A 21,017-nucleotide genomic window follows, 5' to 3' on the forward strand; every position below is an offset into this window, starting at 1 on the left:
ACTAGTTTATTCTTACCTATAGTCAGAAGAAACATATTCTTCAGTAAGGCACACAGAGAAGTCGTGGTTATCGTTCAACATTAACTTGGCCGTCAAACCGGTGCAGTTGTGAAGAACATAAGGCGCTCCATGGAATGTTTTTTCAAATGACTAAAAAATAGAAGAGCAGTTTTTTATAAATCACAATTTATTATTCCAGCATATAAAGTATATATTTTATTAATTTTAACTCACATCAAACTTAGATTTGGAGACAGTGGCGCCCTCACTCGCACCTTCGGCAATGGACGATGAAAATGAATTTCCTAGTAGAGTTAGCACCTGAAATAAATCAGCAATGTGTAGAAAACCTTTATTTAAAAGTTTCTAAATATTGATAAAGTTTGCACTAATATCGGTATAAAAATAGTCCTATAGTGTGAAGCACTATAACTTTGAAACCATATCATTTTATAAAATAACAATATACAAGGGAATAAAAATGTTACAGAATTCACCTCGCACCCTTTTATTGACAGAAATAAAAAAAAACAATAGAGCTAATTAATTCACGTCACTTATTTCTTGCTTCACTTATAAATAGCTTTATTAATTGACTAGCTGTTCCCACTGTTCCACCAACATTCCTAGGGATCTACTACGCACATACGGATAAAAGTAGTTCAGATCAGCCATTAGGTGGAACAGGATATTTTTTATGGGAGTATTTCTCATACACTCAATGAAAAGCTGTTTACTTGAAATTTAAATTTTAGTGACTTGTATAGATTATGCGATATCTCACCTCCATGCCAGTTCTAGTGATAGTGATCTCCAATGGCTCGCTGCTAGATAACGTGATGGTCTTGTTGGCTTGTCTCTGAGCTACCGTTTGCAAATTCGCCGCTTCGTCCGTCGTGTCTATCGACGCGTGGCCTTCTTGAGTATGCATTACGATCTGACAAAATAAATCATATAGTTTATATATTTTTATGTAGAAAAAAAAATATAGAAATCTTACAAACTAAATTAAATGATTAGGGTGAAGCCCCACGTAAAATTTTTTTGTATGACAGAAAATGGGACCAATTTTTTTGTAGGTCATTCTGACTAGGATTTTTCGATCGACCGATTGTAGGACGAGTGCGTTGCACTATTGCTATCAATGTGTTTTATTTTTCTTCTACAAAAAGTCGGTCACCGATAATCGGAAAATATCGGCTTTTTGAAAATAGTAAGATTACCTCCATTTTAAGTTCCCAAGGCACATGTTTGTACTGGTAGTCCTTCAGTACTTCCACGGGTTCTATGAGCGGTTCCCATACAGCACGCTCAATGTTATAGTACGATACTTGCATCGCCCACGTTGATTCCGCATAGAACTAAAAGTACATAATATTATAATTTCATAAAATCGCTTTTTAAACCGAATTCAAAACAGCCACCTCCTTCTTTCTCAATTAGTCGGTTTTTTTTTTATCAAAATCATCATCTTGAACAAAAGCTGTACTTTGCAAGGTACACATACATATAAGTAAGTCGACACACATCGGAAACCAGCAGGTTATTGCACGGTATTTTGCAAAAAATATTAAGAAAAAAAAATAAAGGAAAGATATCAAGAAAATCCTACTTATATTATAAATGTGAAAGTTTGTGAGAATGTATGGATGTATGTTTGTTATTCAATCACGCAAAAACGGCTGAACCGATTTGATTGAAATTTGGTATTTAGATAGGTGATACCCTGGATTAACACATAGGCTACTTTTTATCAATACACCACGCGGGCGAAGCCGCTGGCGAAAGCTAGTAATAAATAAGTTTAGAAATCTGAACCCTTTTATTCCATATATTTAGTTTAGTATTATACTTACATCAGAACTCCAATCTTTAACCTGTCCCGTGAGCGAGGCTTGCATAACGAGTACCGGTATGGTTTCGTTACCGATCTCCATTTCAAAGGAGGCTACGATTGACGGACACGATAGCAAACAGATCTCGCCTATAGGAGCGACAGTTGTCATCTCAACTGATGATTCCTCGGCATTTATCGCTTCTTCCGCTTGCTCTGTAGGTTAAGTAAGGAACGATAAGTAGTGTTGTTTTTAGGTAAAAACATCATTCAAAGATAAATATATACATGGACCGGGCAACGGTAGGCTTATACAGATGTATTCTGACTCAAAAAACATTGTTAAAGGACAAAGTCTTAGATTTCAAGCAGCTTAAGTATTGCAGCTTGTCTTATCGCTCCATAAAATGGCCAAATGTATGGTAAACACAATTTTCTTTAATTGTTTATTGGGGTCAAGTTTCACTCAAGATGTATACATTATTACAACATTCTTTTCACTTCTTCTGTATAAATCTGGCAAAAATATTGTAAGGAAATTAAGGTCAAAATACTTACCAGTTTTTAAGAACCAATAGGAGTTAGGTTTGAAAGGTTCAATGGCCCACAAGTTATCGTAGAATATCGCCTTGTGCTCTTCTACTTTATTATCTTCCTCGCTACTTGTCATCGTGGCCAACACTCGATTTAGAAGAGCTATGATATCTGTTTGCATAAAAATAAAATTTGTCATATTATATGGAATGAAAAATGTGCTTCACTTAAGTTGCTTGAAAGCATCATCATCAAGAAACAACTGCTGCGAAACAATAACCGTCGTGCCACAAAAATTACAGATTATGACGTTGAAATAAGGTCCGTTTTGCCACACTTTTTTTTAAATAAGTGTTCAACAGAATGTTTAAGTTTTTGTAGTAAGGCTGTAAATAAAAATTCTCGAATTGTATACAAAAAATTATTAATTGAAGGAGTTACCTGGCGACACAGTAATCTTGATATCCGTAATAGCAATATCGACATGCATGCCCGACATCGGCGGTTGTGAGAGTGCCAAGGACAAATGCGTTGGAGCCAACAAGAACCGTGGCGTCGAGCTCTCTGCTTGAGTGCCTAGCTGTCGCACGACCATTTGCAGGCCGGATATACCGCCGTCCGCTACCATGCGCTCGGCCGAGCGACGGAGCTTGAAGCGAGCTTCCATCTATACAGTAATACATAGATAAATTGTTATTGTCTTAAATTATAATTGTTGTGCACTTCTGACTCTTCCTTATCGCATCTCTCTATCGCACTAAGGTTTGCAGTTGGAGAACTCAACTCTGGGTTGAGCTCGCCTTTGTACATAATTACTCTGTATTATGTACAATAAAGCAAAAGCAATAAACAAATGGGTACAATAAAGAATAATAATAAAGATAAAAATTATTGTTGCAATTTGCAACTATTTAACACAGAATAAACACTTAAGTTATGTCTCGATCCTTTTGGTAAGTGACCGTAAATCTTTTCATGTCATATCAAAAGACCCTATAAGCTGTATAAAAACAAAATGATATACAATACGTACATTAAGCACCAAAGCGTCACAGGTCTTGTGTTCAAGGGACTCCACTAAGATAATATCGGGCTGTTCAATCTTGATGTTCACAGTCATCATGGCCAATTGACGGGGTTCTATTGCTGCTGTCGAAATAGCTGTTGATCTCCTCTTCTATAAAATAAATCACAAAATGTCTTTACATTATTTTATTTATTTTACAATTAAAACGCTTAAAGGTTCAATTGTGTTAAGCTGTATGAACGCGTATAGTAACAATTTGTACATAAAATTGTTTTCGTGAAAAAAAAAGCTAAATGAATGCGCTAAATTTATTTTCATGAAAAATAACGCAAAAGAGCATGGTCGGAAGCAAGGAAGGGCTTCGAGACCGTATTAGATATCAAGAACCAATTCATAGGACCCTAATAGAAACATACTGAACCTACCGCTAGGGTCTCCACAGATTTTTCTGGCACAGTGGTCCTTGGGCCCGGTTGTTCATCTTTGGTTGTCTTTGCATCGTCTACCAAGCCCGTTGTCATGAACTCTGCGATCTTGTTAAGGAAATCCATTGCTAAGATCAGATCGAAACTGAAGATCCTCATGTCAACTGTAGAATTAAATAATTCATATTTATTTATATACTTTTTATTTCTAAGGTATGAATATTAAATCTGGTATTATTAAGAAAAGTTTAAGAAATTACAAAGATGGAGGAATCTTATGATTGTTTTCATATTTGTTTAAGCAAGCATACATTTGGCGATATACAACAGTTACAATTTGCCAATTACGCTTATGCCCCTTGTAGATATATATGCTGCAAAATTATGGTATAGTTATCGGCACGGATATTGAGCTCTCGGCGGAAGAGTGGGGATCGCTTTGCGCACTGTACACATAAGGCAATAAACCAATAAATCGCTTCTGCGCAGGTAAAGGTCAGGGCTCAATATCCGTGCCGATAACTATAGCTACTTTTGGAATGGGAAACTAGAAACAAGGTTGATTCATATTTTGCAAAGATCTAAATGAAATAAATGATTTGACTTTGACTTCATACAATAATCGTTTTCTAAAGATGCATATATAACTTACTGAATGTATCAGAATTCTTCATGGTGTACGTGACGTCAATCATGCTTCGTATCTTATCGTGCAAGTCCGAAGCAGCCTCGGCTTCCTGACGTTCGGATTTAGTAATACGCCGCCTCTCTAAGTACCTGATAATATAATGTAACTTAAGAAAAGAATTATGTTTTGGCAAATGGTTTATACTTTTTATTATTGAGTCACAAGCTGTTATTATTATTGTATTGTCAATGATTTTTCCAGCAAAAAGTGGCTGTTACTGTCCGAGGTTATTTGTTTAAAAACACTGAAATCTGAACTCTATTGTGTCATAATACAGTAGTCAAAAAGACATGCCATCCTGTGCCTTACTCCAAACATACAAAAATAGTAATACATAAATACCAACTAACCTGGTGACCTTAGTGCCTCTACCAGGCCGGGTGTCATCAAGTGTGCAGTCTACTAAGAGCAAGGAGGTTTGCATCGAGTGATCCGATAGCATCCTCCCCTTGACAGAGAGCAATGTCATACAAAACCGCGCCAAGTCCACATCTTGAGAGAACATAGAGTATTCAGTAGTCTGTAAATGTTTCATTATATTATGTTAAGTATATAAATAATGTATTTTACAATTGTTTAAGGACATTACCATTGTTTTTTTAAGATTAGGTACATAAGCCAGAAGGTTTCTGTGGAATTTGGAAAACAAGCAGTAATTTTGACCGTTATATATAATAAGCCATGTGTTTTCATTTGACTTTTGATAATTTTAGCTATCGAAAGATCACGTAATATGGTCAAGTTTGCAATGTTGTATAAAAAAACAACACAAAAGAGCGCAGCAGGTAAAATAAACACTACTTACAGCGGTTGCCGTATTCAGAAGGTCAATAACCAGGCTTTCCATCGTGAAGGAGAACTTTATCGACGTTCTAGGTTTCTGTATCTCTTTAGAAGATATTATGGCTGCCACGGATTTGTTCTGACTCCTAACAGTCTGTCCCTTTACTTTGGAACTAGTTTTCAGCATGGCCGTAGCGGATTTATCGTCAACCTTCGCTTGGCCTTCTTGTAAGTTCTGATTCAGAATTCTCATTATACTCTTGTAGTCGCAGTGGCCTACTGTGATCTGAAATATGGACACAATATATAGTGAGACCTTTGCATCACCATTCACCATCTTGCATCGTGAACCTAGTCTTAAAAATACTTACAGCAATAGTCTTCATTCGTCCAGATATATCCAAGTCGGGCAGTGTGTCATACCACGCCGAGAGGCTACGTTTAACGAGCAGTTTGAAACTAGTCGGACGCAATAACTTCCTCTCATGAATCGCTTCCTTGTAATCGTTATCAAGTTTCACACAGGAAACCTTCATGTTTTCCAAATCAAGGGTCAACTCTTCAACTGTCACAGTTGTGCTTACATCCTAAAGAAAATAAAGGAATTTTCAAACGTTAAGTTAGTCGATACCTAATAGTTGACTTATTTTAAATCGCTAAAGACATTACTATTACCACAACATAATATGGAATGGCAAATCTTCACGGCAATTTCAAGTAAAGCAATTATCTAATAATCTATATTATGTTGTCTACTGCATACTTACATGAACATTCATGTCGACAAAGTTATTGTTCAAAGTCATGCGACCCAAATCGACGAGCATCGCGTTCAAACTCTTCGAGTTTTCTGGTATTATGATAATAGGCGCCGCCAAACGTACTTTCAGTGATAACTTAGTAGAATTCGTGTAAGCGTTTTGTACATTAGCCCTGGCTGCATCAGCCGCTTGCGAAGACGCATCTATAATAGCTTGTTGAGCTGTTTGGAAGTTATTCAAAAATTCCTGCAAAGAAAACAATTCATTACTCACACATTCCAACACAAGTCCTTATCACATTTTTTTTTCATATAGTCTTGATACCTACCAACATAGAAGTGACGAACCAATTCAAGAAGATAATACGCAAACAGTTGATTTGGCAGTCAATCGACATGTTAATGTCACTGACAGACGGGTATTGGTCCAAGTTGTACATTACTATTTGTACATTCATCACGTCACCGCCGAGCACTTTGAGAATCTGAGAAAAGTATTATTCATATTAGTATTAGTTGGTAAAAAAAAAGCTATTTTTTTTACATTAATTTTAAGTCTTTTTACGTAGCTATAGCTATTCTAAATAATATAGATTTTAGTTAAATTTAAATAATGTACATTTTAATATAATTGAACAATTAAAATATAAATTTACTGACACATAAAAAAAATAAATCCTTTGTAATTTAAGTACAAAAATTAAAAAAAATATTAATATCCAACCTCTTTATGTATTGATGCAGGATTCAAATCTTCAACCTTAATGGACGCAATAGCACAGTCTACTTGTGTGTACGAAGCCTTAAGCACCAATCCGGCGGTAGCACCTTTCAATTGCACCATAGACAGGGGACGGGACTCCGTCGCGAAAACTATCTCTATTGCCCCGATCTTACAGTTCACTTTCATCTGAATGCTTTCCACTTGCTTCTTACGAGACGGCTTTGATACACTCGCTGTGAATCAAGGAATTCATGTAAAATGTTTGTTTTTAATAAATTTGAGTGTTCGTATAAATAAAGTAGGTATAGTTAGGCCTTGATACCTAAAATAAATGGATAAATAAATTAAAAATATATATATTATTTCGTGATATTCAATGTATGACGATTTTTCATGCGACCTTTAGATACCCATACCTTTAGATTTGGCCGTAGTGAACTCTTCGTCTTCGACAATAGTTTCTAATGGACCTGCGTTAGCAGTTCTATCGACTGTACTCTGAATAGCTTGCAGTCTTGTCTGTGAATTTATAAGTTCAATAAATTCAATGAATGTATTTATTAAGCATAAACATTCATACAATAAATGAATTAAATATCTCATTTAAATTTCTACAATATTATTTTGACATACCTGATACTCATTAACAATAACAAGAATTTCTCTTAATCCCTCCAGATGCAGTAATACTCTTAAGTCAGTGAAATTTAACTCGATCAACTGTTCTACTGATCCAAACAAACCTCTGAAGTCTGGACATTTTTTATCCACCTAGAAACAATATAAAAAAGGTAAATAAACTTTGACATAAAATAGCTACGCTAGTTTTTCCGTCGCAGATCGATTAATCCAAAATGCCCTTTAAAGTAAGGATTCAATCGATTAGAAGCAATGCCTATTACTCAAAAAATATTGTAAATATAGTATTATGTAAATCTTAAATTATACACAAAAATAAAACTTACATTCCTATACGTAACAGCAAACAAATACTGCTGACAATGAAGCATATTTGAAGTGCTATCTTCAGTAATAGTAATTTCATCATAAGGTAGAACATCAGGTGTTTCGATCATATTCAGTACTTTAAGTCCTCGGCCCACTCTATGATGTTCTAGTTTCACCGCCCCTAAGCGGACAGCGGCGTCTAGTGTGAAAGTCTTCTGTATGGCAGTGACTTCTAACAGGGATAGAGAGAACACTAGGAATCTGTCGTAGCCTTTTGACGTGTCTATTGTTTTCCTGTTGATACTGAGGACGAGTTCTGTAAGGAAGGAGGTTAGTTAGCAGATTTTGTAATTGGTAGTATTAGTTATTTACTATCTACGTGAAATCTGACTAGAGCTTTTCTATATTAAATTGATGTTCCTCCTAAAAACTATTTGGTCTTACTACAAAAAAGTAAAACAGGCGTTCGTCACGTATTTAAGAAAAAAAACGCGTGTTGAAAGCCTGTGTAACTTTTATGTAGTACCATATAATTTGTACCATATAATTTGTATTATTACTACAGTATGCTATGGTGGTATAGTTCGTCGCATATTTATCTTACCTTTCATAATAAAGAAAGCTTCAAGCTCAGTCATTTGTACTGTGTGCTCATCTTTGGCCTTTTCTTTAACTCGGGCGTTCTCTCGCCTTTGCTTCTCCATTGGATCTAAGTATTTCAGTAATGAAAGACTCGATCCTTTCGATTCACTCGGCTAAAATAACGACCAAAGTTACAGTCCATCATAAGTTATTTATTTTTTATACACTGCGACTAAATTACACTCATTTAAATAATAATAATGACAACTAAAATAAACAAAGTGCTAAATTGTGAAGTAATAATTGCTATTTTATTCTATGCTACTTTTTATACTGCTTAAACTATATTTAATGCTTGTCAATTATATAGTGATGTCTAAAGTAAACGTAATGAAGAAGTGACATTAATCACATCTACATTCTGTTGGCAAAAAGATTTACCCCCTGTGCTTGAAATTGCTGTGAGTTCTTAACAGTACAAGTTGTCTCTATCACAGAACCAGTTATAGTGTACGCAAATTTGTAGCAAAATATCTTTAAAGTTAAAAATAAAAGGATATAATTAATCTTTGTGAAATAATAAAAAGGAAATATAGGTAGTTCAATAACTCCTTATAATGTATTGTACAAACCTTAAGTTGGGTCATTTCATCAGACTTCGGCAGAGGCATGCTTACTAATATTTCGCATAGTGCTAATAATCTGCAAAAATACATTTTATCATTTAAAAGTCAATTGACAGCAAAAGGCATACGCTATCTCGATTGGGGAGGTCGAAAATCATAGCCCCACTTAAATCCGTATTGCGTAATCCGCGCTTTTACCGATCCGGATAAAATTCTGATATAAACAAACATTACATTAAAAACAATTCATTTTATCATTAATTAACATAAACAATAGTTAAATAATGAAATATATTATTTTTCTTACCAACACCGTTCAGTACAAAAAGAAAAAAAGTTCCGTACCGATCTTCCGAAGCACTGATGGCAATCTTTTGCAACTCGCCCTTAACCCTGACCTTGGGCATGCGCGGGTCGTCGGTAATCAAACACTTATGTATCTGTATAACTAAATTGGTGGGTTGAAGTAAATGCAGTGGGGTTCCTACGTCGTCCGTCGATGCTATTGCTGAAGCCCAATCTTCTCGCTCATGGGCTATCACAATCTGTGAAGGGAGATATAAAGTTCATACCTATACATACTACATATATTACAGCCCGGCCAGCTAGCTAGTGACATTCCCATGATCCACACGGGACTTAAAAAACGGGGGTGTCACTAACTAGCTGGCAATGCTGTAGCGTATTTTTCAAGGTTTGGTCTTCCCTATTACACGCAAGTACAAGCTTCAAAAACTATGTCGCGCGTACATGCGCATACTCGAGTGTCAATCGATGAAACCAGCAGATGTCGTCCTTTTAGGCTCGCGGTTGTCGCGCGTACTTATATACGTTCGTACAAGACACACTTTCAGCATGAGCATACGCATGTGTCGCACGTGTCGTGTGTATACGCACCTACACACGCTTATAAAATCGATAGGATATTCCGCTACTATGAAAGCACGTTATGTTACTTCAATTTTATCACTGTCAATTTAATGTGTATTGTGGGCTCTGTACGTGTAAGTGGGCTTTTGTAATTCCTTATTAGAAACTAATTTTAACTAATTTATAGACCGAATATACTTAATTCATATCATGAAACACATACCTGCATCTCAGTAAGTTCGAGAGCCATCTTATCGTAGCTGTGTTTGGTAATTTCCATCAGTATGTCTTCATCGGCAAGGCCTTCTTTATACAACTTGTGTACGTCGAGTGCGTGTGAACGAGGCTCTGACTTCACTCTAATGGCACCGAGTTTTACTACCACGCATGCTTGGCCGCTGGAAATCATTCATTATTTAAGAGTTTAGTACAATTTAGTAAGTGCCGATTATGATTCGTAAATCTTCAGCAGTCGGTATATATAGGTAGTCAGAAACCAGAAAGTCTGACAACCAGTCAAAACTGCAATGTGATTGTAAATCCTTTTAGGGCAATCAGTATAGGATCCATTTTTTGGCGGGAAATCGTCAAATGCCCTCTCCCATTATGGGTGCAGCGTTCGGTAGTGTCACTCTTACTGACTGAAACCCCTTAAGGGAATAGTTTTAATATGAAAAACACGAACGAATTTTTGACTACCAACCGCTAGAATTCACATACATTTGACAAAGAAATACTTACTCGGAATAAACGCCAGTCTTCGGCACGATAATGTAAGAAGCAGCGATATCTATATCGACGTCTATAAACGTGTGATGATGAACGGCATACTGCATGCCTAACGCCGACTTCTCTTTGAGATCCGACAGTTTGTTTTCTGCTACCGCTTGTAAACTAAAACATACAAAAATCCAAAATAAGAACCAGAAAAATACAATTTATTTATTTATGTTGGAATTATGTTTTACACGGGTTTTTGGTTTATATATCATCTGTATAATTCGCACCCAGGAAATGTTTGCATATGTATAACAACCATCCCGTGAGAACTACTCCGCTCACCCAGATAAAATGCAGCCTTAGCCTTTCTCGATAAAAGGGCTACATTAACTATATTTTTTCAAATCGGTGAGCGTACAAGAGCGTCCAAACAAAAAACTTTCAGCTTTATAACATAAATAAATCAATCCGAAACTGAATAGAGGAAAAAGTTACCGTTTTTCACACATAAAATTCAAGTTGATGTTTCTATAGTTGTCTGAAAAGGCTCTTAGACTTATGTGAATTAACAAACATAGCACAGAATTGTACTTACGTAGATAAAGCAGTAGAATCGGACGCTGGTTTGAAAACGTTTACTATCTCAATGACAGTTTGTGCGTCGTATATAATTTGTAGCGGCCGAGCTGACACCTTCACCCTTTGGTTACACAAGCCATCTGCAATAAAACATTACAGATTGAAGAATCAATGATAAACTGTTTCTCACGGTGTCATACACGTCCCGGGAGAACTTCCCGCAACCGGGTAAAAAATAGCCAAGCATTCTGTGTCCCTAAGTAATTTATCAAATTGGGTGAGTAGTTTTGGCATAGAATCCTGACAGATACACTGAGAAACTTTCGCAATTTATAATATTAGTAAGGAAATAAAGATTTATGAATGTGTCTTACCAAGAGGATTAGTTTCGAAGACAACGTTCAATAGATTGACGTCTTGTGTGACTTCTTTCGAGATGACGAGTTGGGGCTCAAACGTGCCTTGTTGTACTCCAGTTACACTGAAGGCCTTCATCTGGACATCCACTCTGTAATGAAAAAAATATATATATTATATACAATATAGTAACTAAGACATCTTTTCCTTGAACTTAAGTGAACTTTGGGGCGAAGAGGGTAAAATATTTTTGACTACGATATTTGATCTGTACCCTAATCTAGATCATTACCACCACCTTAAAGTAGACAGGGAGAGACCGCCAAGGCGTTAAATCCGCTGTTGTACAATGTGCATAACGTATAAATAAATAAATCATTGCTTTTGTTTTTAATTCTAAGATGATGACTATAAATCTACCTATCACAAGTAAATAATTTACGTTCCGTTTTTTTATCTACATTACAAAACATGATCAAACAAAAGAATTCTCACAGTTAGTTTACGGAACACTGATTACATTCATAAGCATAATATTATCTTGATAATCACAAATTGTTACAACCACATTAACAACACTACTACCCCTCGACTGCCTCGTTGGTCTAGTGGTCACAAGCGCGGCTGCTGTGCTCGAGGTCTCGGGTTCGATTCCCGGGTCGGGCCGAAATCGCTTTGTGGGTTTTCTTAAACTTTGACAAAGCAGCTCGTAGTCTGGAAGTTGGTGATTGATTCACCCGTGCATCGGAGAGCACGAAAATGTCAGTCCTGCGCCTGATCTCTTTCCGGTCGTGTCGGATTGCCGTCCCATCGGGCTATGAGAGTGAAGGAATAGGGAGTGCACCTGTGTCTGCGCAAATGCTCGTGCACTATAATATGTCCTGCGCAGCTGGCTGATCTCCTTAAATGAGAACAGCTGCCGTGGCCGAAATCGGCCGTGGACGCCATTATAACAACACTACGTACCGTAAAGCATTAGCACTAGGCCTCTGTTTCATATCGACTTCAACGTGATCGACACAGGCTTTCAAAACTTCGACTTCATCGGTAACGTTCAGTTGAAGTCGGTCCAATTGAAAGTAGCTTTCTATGGCCACATACTCTATGGGCAAATGCAGAGGCGCCGAGTTCTCTTGGTAGTCTATGGCGCGGAATAACTTCTCCTTTTCTTCAGGCGTCATTGCTTTTTCGAATTGTTTCACTGAAAGAGAGTTTATACGTAAATAAAAACTTTGAAAACTACATGGTACGTTTTGAAAGGCATTTTGGAAAGTGTGACAACCCTAGAGACCATTTATTAGATTGATTTATGTAGTTAGGAAAATAGTTTCATAATTATAATTTAATTAATAACTTACTGATAGCTGTGCCTTCAGCCAAATCGTCTTCTTTGGAGCCCCCGCCATACCACCAACTGCTAATCCAGCTCCGGGTCTTTTTCGCTTCTTCTTCGATTTTACCCAGTCTTTCCACCTACAATTTAATATTTTCGATTACAAACCGCTAAAGCTAAGAATTTAAGGTAAATATCGAAATATATCTGTTATAAAGATTTTTTGACTAGATATTTATATACATACCTCCATTTCAATCTTCTGCCTAATAACGACTAGATTGAATAAATCGAGTGTCTTCTCAGCCTTTTCTAACACACACGCTTGATCAGTGGTCACTTTGCCTTTATTACTAAGTTTGCATTGATAAACAGTCGCATAGTCTTTGCAAAGCTGTCTGTGTTCCAACATATGATTCCAGTCCCAATTTCTACGTCGCCTCAGAACTTCTTCCTCTAGTATGCAACGGTATGCAAACTGCCACCATTCTTTGTAATGGCGTTTGTAAGTATTGAAGTCTGGACGGTACTTTCTGAAAGGAGAAAAAAAATCTTAAAATCTCGCTCTTCCAATATGACTCAGGAGCTTGTATGAAAGAATAACATGGGTCAATAATACAATTAACACCAATCAAAGTACCTGTAAGGCGCTTGTTTGTTCATTCGATCCATTGAATCCGCTAACAACATCATATCTTGGTATTGTGCTTTCGTAAGGCTGACTGAAAGCTGCTCCATATGAAGACTCAGTATCACTTTTGGTATACTAAACTTTGGTGTGTCGCCCTCGGGTTTCGGGTTTAGTTTTAATTTTGCTGTTGCGTTTATAGGACCGAGAGCTGAAAGTAAATTGAAAAATGTTTTATTTTGACCTCGTTTAACTTCTTGATTGATCTAATTCACAAGTTAATGAAACTTGTGAATTATGGGTTAATACCCATCACAACGATTATAGTCAAATAGCTAATACCGTTTAATCCACTTACCGTAGTTGTAAAATGAAGGTTTAGAAGATTTTGTGGCAATTTCTTTTTGCAATCTATCCTTTATTTCCATAGGACCTGACTTCGAATATAATTCAGTTACAGGATTCCAGTACATAGCTAAACCTTCCAAATCTAAAATCTGATGAGGAAACATATTTTTCATTACTGTATAAGTTCCCTTTTAGATATGATTATCAAACATCCCCTAAGACAGAATACGTTACCTTGAAAATCTTGGTCACAGCGTCAGTGATAACCGCTTTTTGCCAGTTTTCGTCAGTAGTTTGGACGGATAGGTTATGCAAGGTGATACCGAAAGAGAAGGGCGCTTTAGGATTCGTGATACTGTCTTCATAACGTATATGTATGTCAGTGATCTTTAGCTGAACATTCTTGATGATCTGGGTCACCAATTTCTCGACGAACGTCTCATCGAGCTTGGTTTGATCTAAAAAGAGAATAGGTATATGTATTGATATAATAGATCAAGAGCGAGTAACTGCTAGATCTTCGTTATTTTATAAAGGTTGAATCTTTGTGCACACATCTACCTTACAGAAGGTATAATAAATAGACAACTGCGAAGTTTGGCTGACAGTTGCTTTGGTAGATATACGTAGACGCAGGCTCTTGGGCCATAATGTTGTTGCTCAAGTATCAAAATCATGGCTGGTCTTAAAAGAAGGCATTACATATGTATATCCTGTTAAATATAATGTTTGCCTGTAGAGCAATTGTCAAAGCGTGTAATCTAGTGTTTCAGTAAATTGAACAAATAAAAAAACTCATAGGTAACGTATCTTTATATGACGTCACCATTCGGGCATGTACAACCAGATAACCTTCACCTTTTTACTAATACATATAAAATATACGAGAAACAAAATGATGCCATTTCTACAAGGTTGGTGAACCAGACTGGTTATAAATGTGTGTGGCATGTTTGTTTTGTATGTGTGTTCGTAATTAATTGTTAAAAATTTTGTACTTATCAGTAGTTTTTTTTTATTTAGTACCTAGAACTACAACGAAATTTTTATCGAGCAGTAATTTATGCAGCATGATTCGATAACAAAATGCATTTGCAGACTGGCAAACATTGACACATTAAATTGGCGATTGCAAAATAAAACATCTATTTATACGTTTAAATATTCAGATACTGTTATTAATTAATTTAAAATTAAGTCCATTCACAATAAAATATCATCCTAATTAAATTTTCGTAACAACTCAAAACATAAACCTGCTTCATTAGGCAGATTGCAAATTAGTTTTCGATTATTTAAACATTCATCTGAGCAATATGTATAAATTAGCTGTTCTACGCGGTTTCACCCGCATCCTGTGGAAACTTATCGTATCCGGATAAAACAGAGTCCATGTTCAGCACAGATGATGTAGCTTCCTAACAATGCAAGAATTATACAAATCGGTTCAGTAATTCCGAAGCCTATTATTTGATTAAAACAAACCACCAATCAAATCTATACTAATATTATAAAGCTGAAGAGTTTGTTTGTTTGTTTGCTTGAACGCGCTAATCTCAGGAACTACTGGTCCGATTTGAAAAATCCTTTCAGTATTAGATGACCCATTTATCGAGGAAGGCTATAGGCTACTTTTTATCCGGGTTCGTGCAGAGGTTCCCACGGGATACGGGTGAAACCGCTGGCAGAAGCTAATCTTTCTATATTAGAACAGGTAACAATACCTTTTAAGGCCTCTCTCTTCTTGGCTTCTTCAACCCTCGCCAGCTCAGCCTGTTTAGCAGCGAGGGCGATTTTCTCTTCTTTTTCAGGGTCATATTTAACCTCAGCGCTAGGATTGACAATCAGAAACAATCGGTCAACTGTAGCTTCTACTGATGCGCCATAGAGATTCTTCCAGGGTATTTTCAGTACTAGTTTTCCTGTATAAAAAAATGAGTGGCATTAAAACTAAACTTGAATTAATATACCTGTATACCTACTTAAATTTTCTTAAATGTCTATATTGAAATAATTTTATTTTTACCTAAATAATATGAGGAAGTAGACTATTATTAATTTCATTAATTAAATCGATAAATGTTGAACAAGTACTAGGTAAAAATAAAAATGTAAAAGGCCAAAATGTTATATAAAGAAGTATACAAAATTATTTTTATTTTTAGTTCTGCATTGAAAGATATTTTTTCCAATTGGATAGTTGCGTGTGGCAATTCTGATCACATCAAATATCTAAAAATACTTTGACTTCAGTATTGGTTAGTAACTAAGGAGGAAAACCATTCTTTTGTGCTAGATTAGTATGCATTCGTTGGTGTACTTTTCCAAACTGCAGCAACAAAATGTTTATGGTTTATTTATTTTAATTAAAGTGTCTTCATGTCTTGTTTATAAAGTAGTAACTTTTGCGAAGAGTTCCTACTGTTAGGTAAGGCATCCATCTAGGTACTTTATTAGCGCCTATGGTAGCAAATGTGCTAATTGTACAGTTTTTGAGGCCAGCGATTTATTACTCTGGTTACGTGGATTAGATGTTATGTACAGATATTTATAGCTTATATTATATTTTTATATAAACTGGACCAACATGTCATGCAGTGTGATAAAATATAAATGATAACATCATAGCTATTGTTTACATTTAAAGGCTTTTATAAAAGCAATTAAGATAAGAAAAATGAAATCCTATTACAAAGTCATTCAGGTGTATTAGATTATCCATCATTGTATAGTGTTATAGGTAAATGTATAAAATGGATTACTTTGATACTTCTTGCAGTGTAGTTTATTTCCTGACACATAAAATTCAGTTGCATGATAGTAAACAATGAAAACGTCATCAACTGATAACCAACCTATTATTTATTGTGTCCTGATATCATTTTATGACAAGGTATAACAATATTGAGCAGTAAGCCTCAAACAAAACATGAATCAAGATCTCCTACAATTTACAATTTAATATTTATATTATTTAATCATTTCAAAAATTGAGTTTGCTATTTGATTTATACATTAAATAACACATATCAAACACATTTTATCTTTTTATCTCTTTTTAAAAATATTAATAAGCTATGTTCAATGCCAACAATGTTATGGTAAAAATAATTGAATATATTACTACAATTTTCCTGTTAGGGAAATTCGGCATAGAAATACATTTGAAGGTCAAAGTGTTGGCCTTCAGACAGAGTGTTCCAAATACAGAATAGTACTGATTTGATGGGATGATGTCACCGGGCATAAGATATGACTGCATTACAATTACAAACAGGGATTCTAGTATCTTTGTTGCATGTTAATTGGTTGCCAGTGATAACCTTGCCTAATTGGGTAGGCTGGCTGGTTGCATGTTTTTTATTGTATGAATTATTTTTTATTTGTTTGTTTGGTTTATACTTTCAAAGCATAGACTATTATAGTTTAATAAAATTTGAATTAATTAATTTTCGGTGATATAATAATAATAATAATAAAAACTTTATTTCGGACAAGTCCATATGAGCGAATACAAAAAAGAAAAACAACATATGAAATAGATTACATTGCAGTGTGTAGGCTAATCCAGTGCCTCAGTAACGGTGAATCCCACCTATCTGTCAACACGTTCAGGATACTATTGGAACTGGTTCGCACTCGGTGTAACAAGGAAGCGCATCGCTTTCTAATGATGGCATGAAACCCGTCAGTGTGCGCGTCTGCGAACATGCCCGAGGCACTGCAATACCGGGGCAGCCCCAACAGTACCCTGAAGGCGTTGTTGTATTGTACACGCAGGGCGCTGTACGTCGTCCGCGTATAGTTAACCCACAAGGAACACGTGTACATCGACTGGCAATACGCTTTAAAAAGCGTCACCTTAACCGCGTTACTGCATCGTTTGAACCTGCGGGCCAACATATTGCTTCGGACCGCCAGCGCCCTACGTTCCCTCTCCATATCTCTATCATCCTTCAAGTCTTCTGAGACCCAGTGACCAAGATATTTAAAGTGAGACACTTGCTTCAGCTCGTTACCACTTAAGGTGATAGGTATTGGGGTGTAACTTTTATTACCGGCTTTAAATACAAGTATCTCACTTTTTTTTGAGTTATATCTCAGTCCATGACACTCCGCATACGTCTCACAAATTCGTACTAACCTTTTCAGGGCTGAGATTGAAGGACTCAGCAGCACCATGTCGTCCGCATAACTAATGTTATTAATACTAACTCCATCAATATGACACCCGACGCCAGTGCTGCTGAGTTCTCCAATAAGACCGTTCATGTACAGGTTGAAAAGACGCGGTGAGGTCAAGCCACCCTGCCTCACACCACAATCCAACCTGTACACATCTGATGATGCCCCAGCCCATCTTACAATATTTGTTTGTCCATTGTACCAATATTTTAACATATTTACAATTTCTTGTTCACACGTTGTCTCCCCTTCCATTTTTTCCCATAGTTTCCTGTAGGACACAAGGTCGAATGCCCTTGACAGGTCCAAGAAACAAGCATAAACAGGCGTCTTTCTGTTTACATAGTACTGGACAGTCTCCTTGAGACACATGATAGCACTGAAATATTTATTTCTATATTAAAATATAACTTTAATAATGTGCAGTTTGTAAAGTGCCAAGCCCAATATGTACTATCTATAATGCATTGGAGTGCTTTTTAAATATTGTCTGCACTAGGTATAGATTAGATAAAAATGACATTGTTTTTAATTTTTAATGCTCCACTCATGTAAGCACTCGGACACTACAATTTTCATAGCTGTAGAAGGAAAATAAAGTTTATCTTTAATTTATTTTAATTTGCCTTGTGAAAGTACTTCATCAAAATAATCCAGAAAGTAGTTAAAATGATTTTTAGTATTTGTTATAGAATTATAAAAGTGGATACAAGTTAATCCAGAAACCCGGCAATATGATTTATTAATTGAGAACCCTTGTTTTGTCTCACACATGACCCATATTGTACTACAATAGATGGAAAGTCCCTGACCTGCTCAGTATCAGTTAACAACTATAAAAATATATTGCACAAGGTTAACTGATACAAAGTAATAGTCAACTACTACCTCCCTAACAAACTTCAGGCCGTTAATTGAAAAGCTCTCGATTTTTAATTATAACTTTTAAACGTGATCTATTTCAGTTTAACCAAGTGTTTATTTTTGATGTTTATGATCAATAAAAAAACTATAAACATGCCTCACCTAAGTGTCCATAAACTGTCTGAACGGGTATATTGAGTTCCTCCAAAGCATTCTGCTTGAGTATGAGATTTTCCAGCACGACATCGCCTGCAAAACATATACCCAAGACATAAATAACCGCAATCAAAGAAGTGCGGCAACTATGACATCATTCTGGTGCAAAAACTCACCGCCCCATATTCCTAGCTTTAGTTGGGACCTGTTCAGATTCTCCACATAATTGCCTAGGAATCTGTTCAGCACGTCCACCACAATCGATTCGAACACCATCGTGAGCTATGAATTTCTTATTTACTACAGAAAATTGAAATTTTCGTCACTCATGTCATGGTCCGGTATAACACATTATTGCTATAAATTTTAACCAATGCACTTCAGTTGATATTAATTTACCGAGATGTTTAAATAAAAATGAATTTAGACACCATTACGCGCGATAGACTGATTTGAAAAATTAAAAAGATTTCCCGAGTTCAATTCAGACCGCAGCGCAATAAATCAGTGTTACAAGTATAGATTCACAGATCACCCCACCCACTTCCACATTTAAGTTTGTATAGATGTTTAACAACAGATTATTGGTCTGTAAATGGTGTGGATTTGGGTGAATTATTGTCGTGATTGATATCAAAAGTTATGCCTTAAAATTACCCTTTTATTTATTTCAGTAAGTCATCAAATCCATAAGCTAATGATAGGAAGTTCATAATTTTATACATAGCCAAATTAAAAAGCTTTTACCACGCTCTTTAGCAAAATAACTACTGGCAATGTCGTTGTTTGCCTGTCAATTCATGGCAATATCTGTCAAAATCAGCTTGGTAGTTCGGATATTTTGCTAAAATATGCGAAACCAGATGCAAATACATAATCACATCGATACAGTTTCTGTCCTTCTTCCTGCTTTCAAACGGTAGTGGGATTTTAAAGTGGAATAAAATAAATACCATATTTCTTATTATTTTCCAAGTACATACAGGCTTAGAGCATTTAACTAACTGGAGCCGCCGAGCGTGAGTATAAATCTGATAGGTGGGGATGAGGATGACTAAGGCCGGCAATAAGTATACGGACCGCTTGAAGCAATCAGGAGCCAGCTTCAAGCTGTCGATCGCCCGAATTAGTTGCAACTACTCGAGCGTTTCGTGTATGCGTGTCCAGAGAACTCTGCAGTCGACAGCTTGAACCTGGGGCCCGATTCTCCTAAGTTAATAATGTCAAAATCGAATCGCAATATGATCGCAATAGCAGTTTTAACCATATCGGGCATTCTGCTACTAATAAAAGACCAATCGTATTCGATTGACATTTGATTGGTGTGCGATTGGTCTGCTATTTTGGTAATTTTGGTCTATACGGTAGTTTGCTGTACAATCATTTTGCAATCGAAAATCATTTGCAGACAAAATGATTCATTATTGAATGACAGAAAAGGATAAAAACGTTTATTTCAAAGAAAAAATAGCGGAATGCCACATACGCTTCAATCGTAATCGAGTCGGGATCGGATCTCAGTCGAATCGAGTCGAACGTCAATCGAATGTTGCTTAAGTAAAATTAGGAGAATCGGGCCCCTGTCGCTCCTGACTGCTTCAAGCGGTCCGTGTATTGACGGCCTAAGAAGCGAGTCACCTCCTGATAATAATTCGTCCTATGCTTCATTTTAACACTAAGTTTGCTTTTTTATTAAAATATGGTCACCCTATCACCCATATTTCCACCAATAGAAAGCGGAATTTTAAAGCTATGTTAAACTGAAGGACAAGGACCACTCTAATTTCTGAAAACACGTGTTTTTTTTTTTTAATTAATATCCTCTGCTTCGCTAAATCCATACATTTCACATTGCCAAAGCTAGTGCTGTCTGCAGGTGCCTGCGGTGTAAACACAGGAGTCTTTGAAAGGACACAACGAATTCCTCTCGCGATACCTAATTTTCTTGTTCAACTGAGGTTTTATGGGCCAATGAAATAAGGCGAACGTAAGATTAGCGCAGCGGGCCCAATAATTCGTGTACTGCAGTAGTTGACAAAAAAGGAA

The 21,017-nt window shown here is 36.2% G+C and overlaps 1 protein-coding gene across 3 annotated transcripts in view; it reads right to left on the bottom strand.

The window, feature by feature from the left end:
* The window catches only part of LOC124631646 (vacuolar protein sorting-associated protein 13), a 37,875-nt gene extending 18,403 nt beyond the window's left edge, over positions 1 to 19,472 (bottom strand). For all 3 annotated transcript variants that reach the window (XM_047166142.1, XM_047166141.1, XM_047166140.1), the window contains exons 1-35: positions 19,148 to 19,472; positions 18,978 to 19,064; positions 15,491 to 15,688; positions 14,001 to 14,224; positions 13,777 to 13,915; positions 13,431 to 13,629; positions 13,038 to 13,323; positions 12,816 to 12,930; positions 12,424 to 12,658; positions 11,475 to 11,608; positions 11,117 to 11,240; positions 10,543 to 10,695; positions 10,025 to 10,199; positions 9,277 to 9,476; positions 8,938 to 9,007; positions 8,328 to 8,478; positions 7,741 to 8,039; positions 7,409 to 7,546; positions 7,192 to 7,294; positions 6,776 to 7,008; positions 6,381 to 6,536; positions 6,059 to 6,298; positions 5,663 to 5,878; positions 5,314 to 5,577; positions 4,859 to 5,028; positions 4,473 to 4,597; positions 3,821 to 3,984; positions 3,402 to 3,545; positions 2,810 to 3,035; positions 2,393 to 2,539; positions 1,857 to 2,050; positions 1,224 to 1,361; positions 785 to 937; positions 235 to 321; positions 17 to 150 (exon numbers count right to left, since the gene is read on the bottom strand). In XM_047166142.1, the coding sequence (XP_047022098.1) occupies positions 17 to 150; positions 235 to 321; positions 785 to 937; positions 1,224 to 1,361; positions 1,857 to 2,050; positions 2,393 to 2,539; positions 2,810 to 3,035; positions 3,402 to 3,545; positions 3,821 to 3,984; positions 4,473 to 4,597; positions 4,859 to 5,028; positions 5,314 to 5,577; positions 5,663 to 5,878; positions 6,059 to 6,298; positions 6,381 to 6,536; positions 6,776 to 7,008; positions 7,192 to 7,294; positions 7,409 to 7,546; positions 7,741 to 8,039; positions 8,328 to 8,478; positions 8,938 to 9,007; positions 9,277 to 9,476; positions 10,025 to 10,199; positions 10,543 to 10,695; positions 11,117 to 11,240; positions 11,475 to 11,608; positions 12,424 to 12,658; positions 12,816 to 12,930; positions 13,038 to 13,323; positions 13,431 to 13,629; positions 13,777 to 13,915; positions 14,001 to 14,224; positions 15,491 to 15,688; positions 18,978 to 19,064; positions 19,148 to 19,247 (5,921 nt within the window). In that variant the 5' untranslated portion in view covers positions 19,248 to 19,472. The remainder of the gene's footprint in view (positions 1 to 16; positions 151 to 234; positions 322 to 784; positions 938 to 1,223; positions 1,362 to 1,856; positions 2,051 to 2,392; positions 2,540 to 2,809; positions 3,036 to 3,401; positions 3,546 to 3,820; positions 3,985 to 4,472; positions 4,598 to 4,858; positions 5,029 to 5,313; positions 5,578 to 5,662; positions 5,879 to 6,058; positions 6,299 to 6,380; positions 6,537 to 6,775; positions 7,009 to 7,191; positions 7,295 to 7,408; positions 7,547 to 7,740; positions 8,040 to 8,327; positions 8,479 to 8,937; positions 9,008 to 9,276; positions 9,477 to 10,024; positions 10,200 to 10,542; positions 10,696 to 11,116; positions 11,241 to 11,474; positions 11,609 to 12,423; positions 12,659 to 12,815; positions 12,931 to 13,037; positions 13,324 to 13,430; positions 13,630 to 13,776; positions 13,916 to 14,000; positions 14,225 to 15,490; positions 15,689 to 18,977; positions 19,065 to 19,147) is intronic.
* Positions 19,473 to 21,017: the final 1,545 nt, after the last annotated feature.

Source organism: Helicoverpa zea, chromosome 7 (assembly GCF_022581195.2).
Source record: "Helicoverpa zea isolate HzStark_Cry1AcR chromosome 7, ilHelZeax1.1, whole genome shotgun sequence".
NCBI classification, from domain to species: domain Eukaryota; kingdom Metazoa; phylum Arthropoda; class Insecta; order Lepidoptera; family Noctuidae; genus Helicoverpa; species Helicoverpa zea.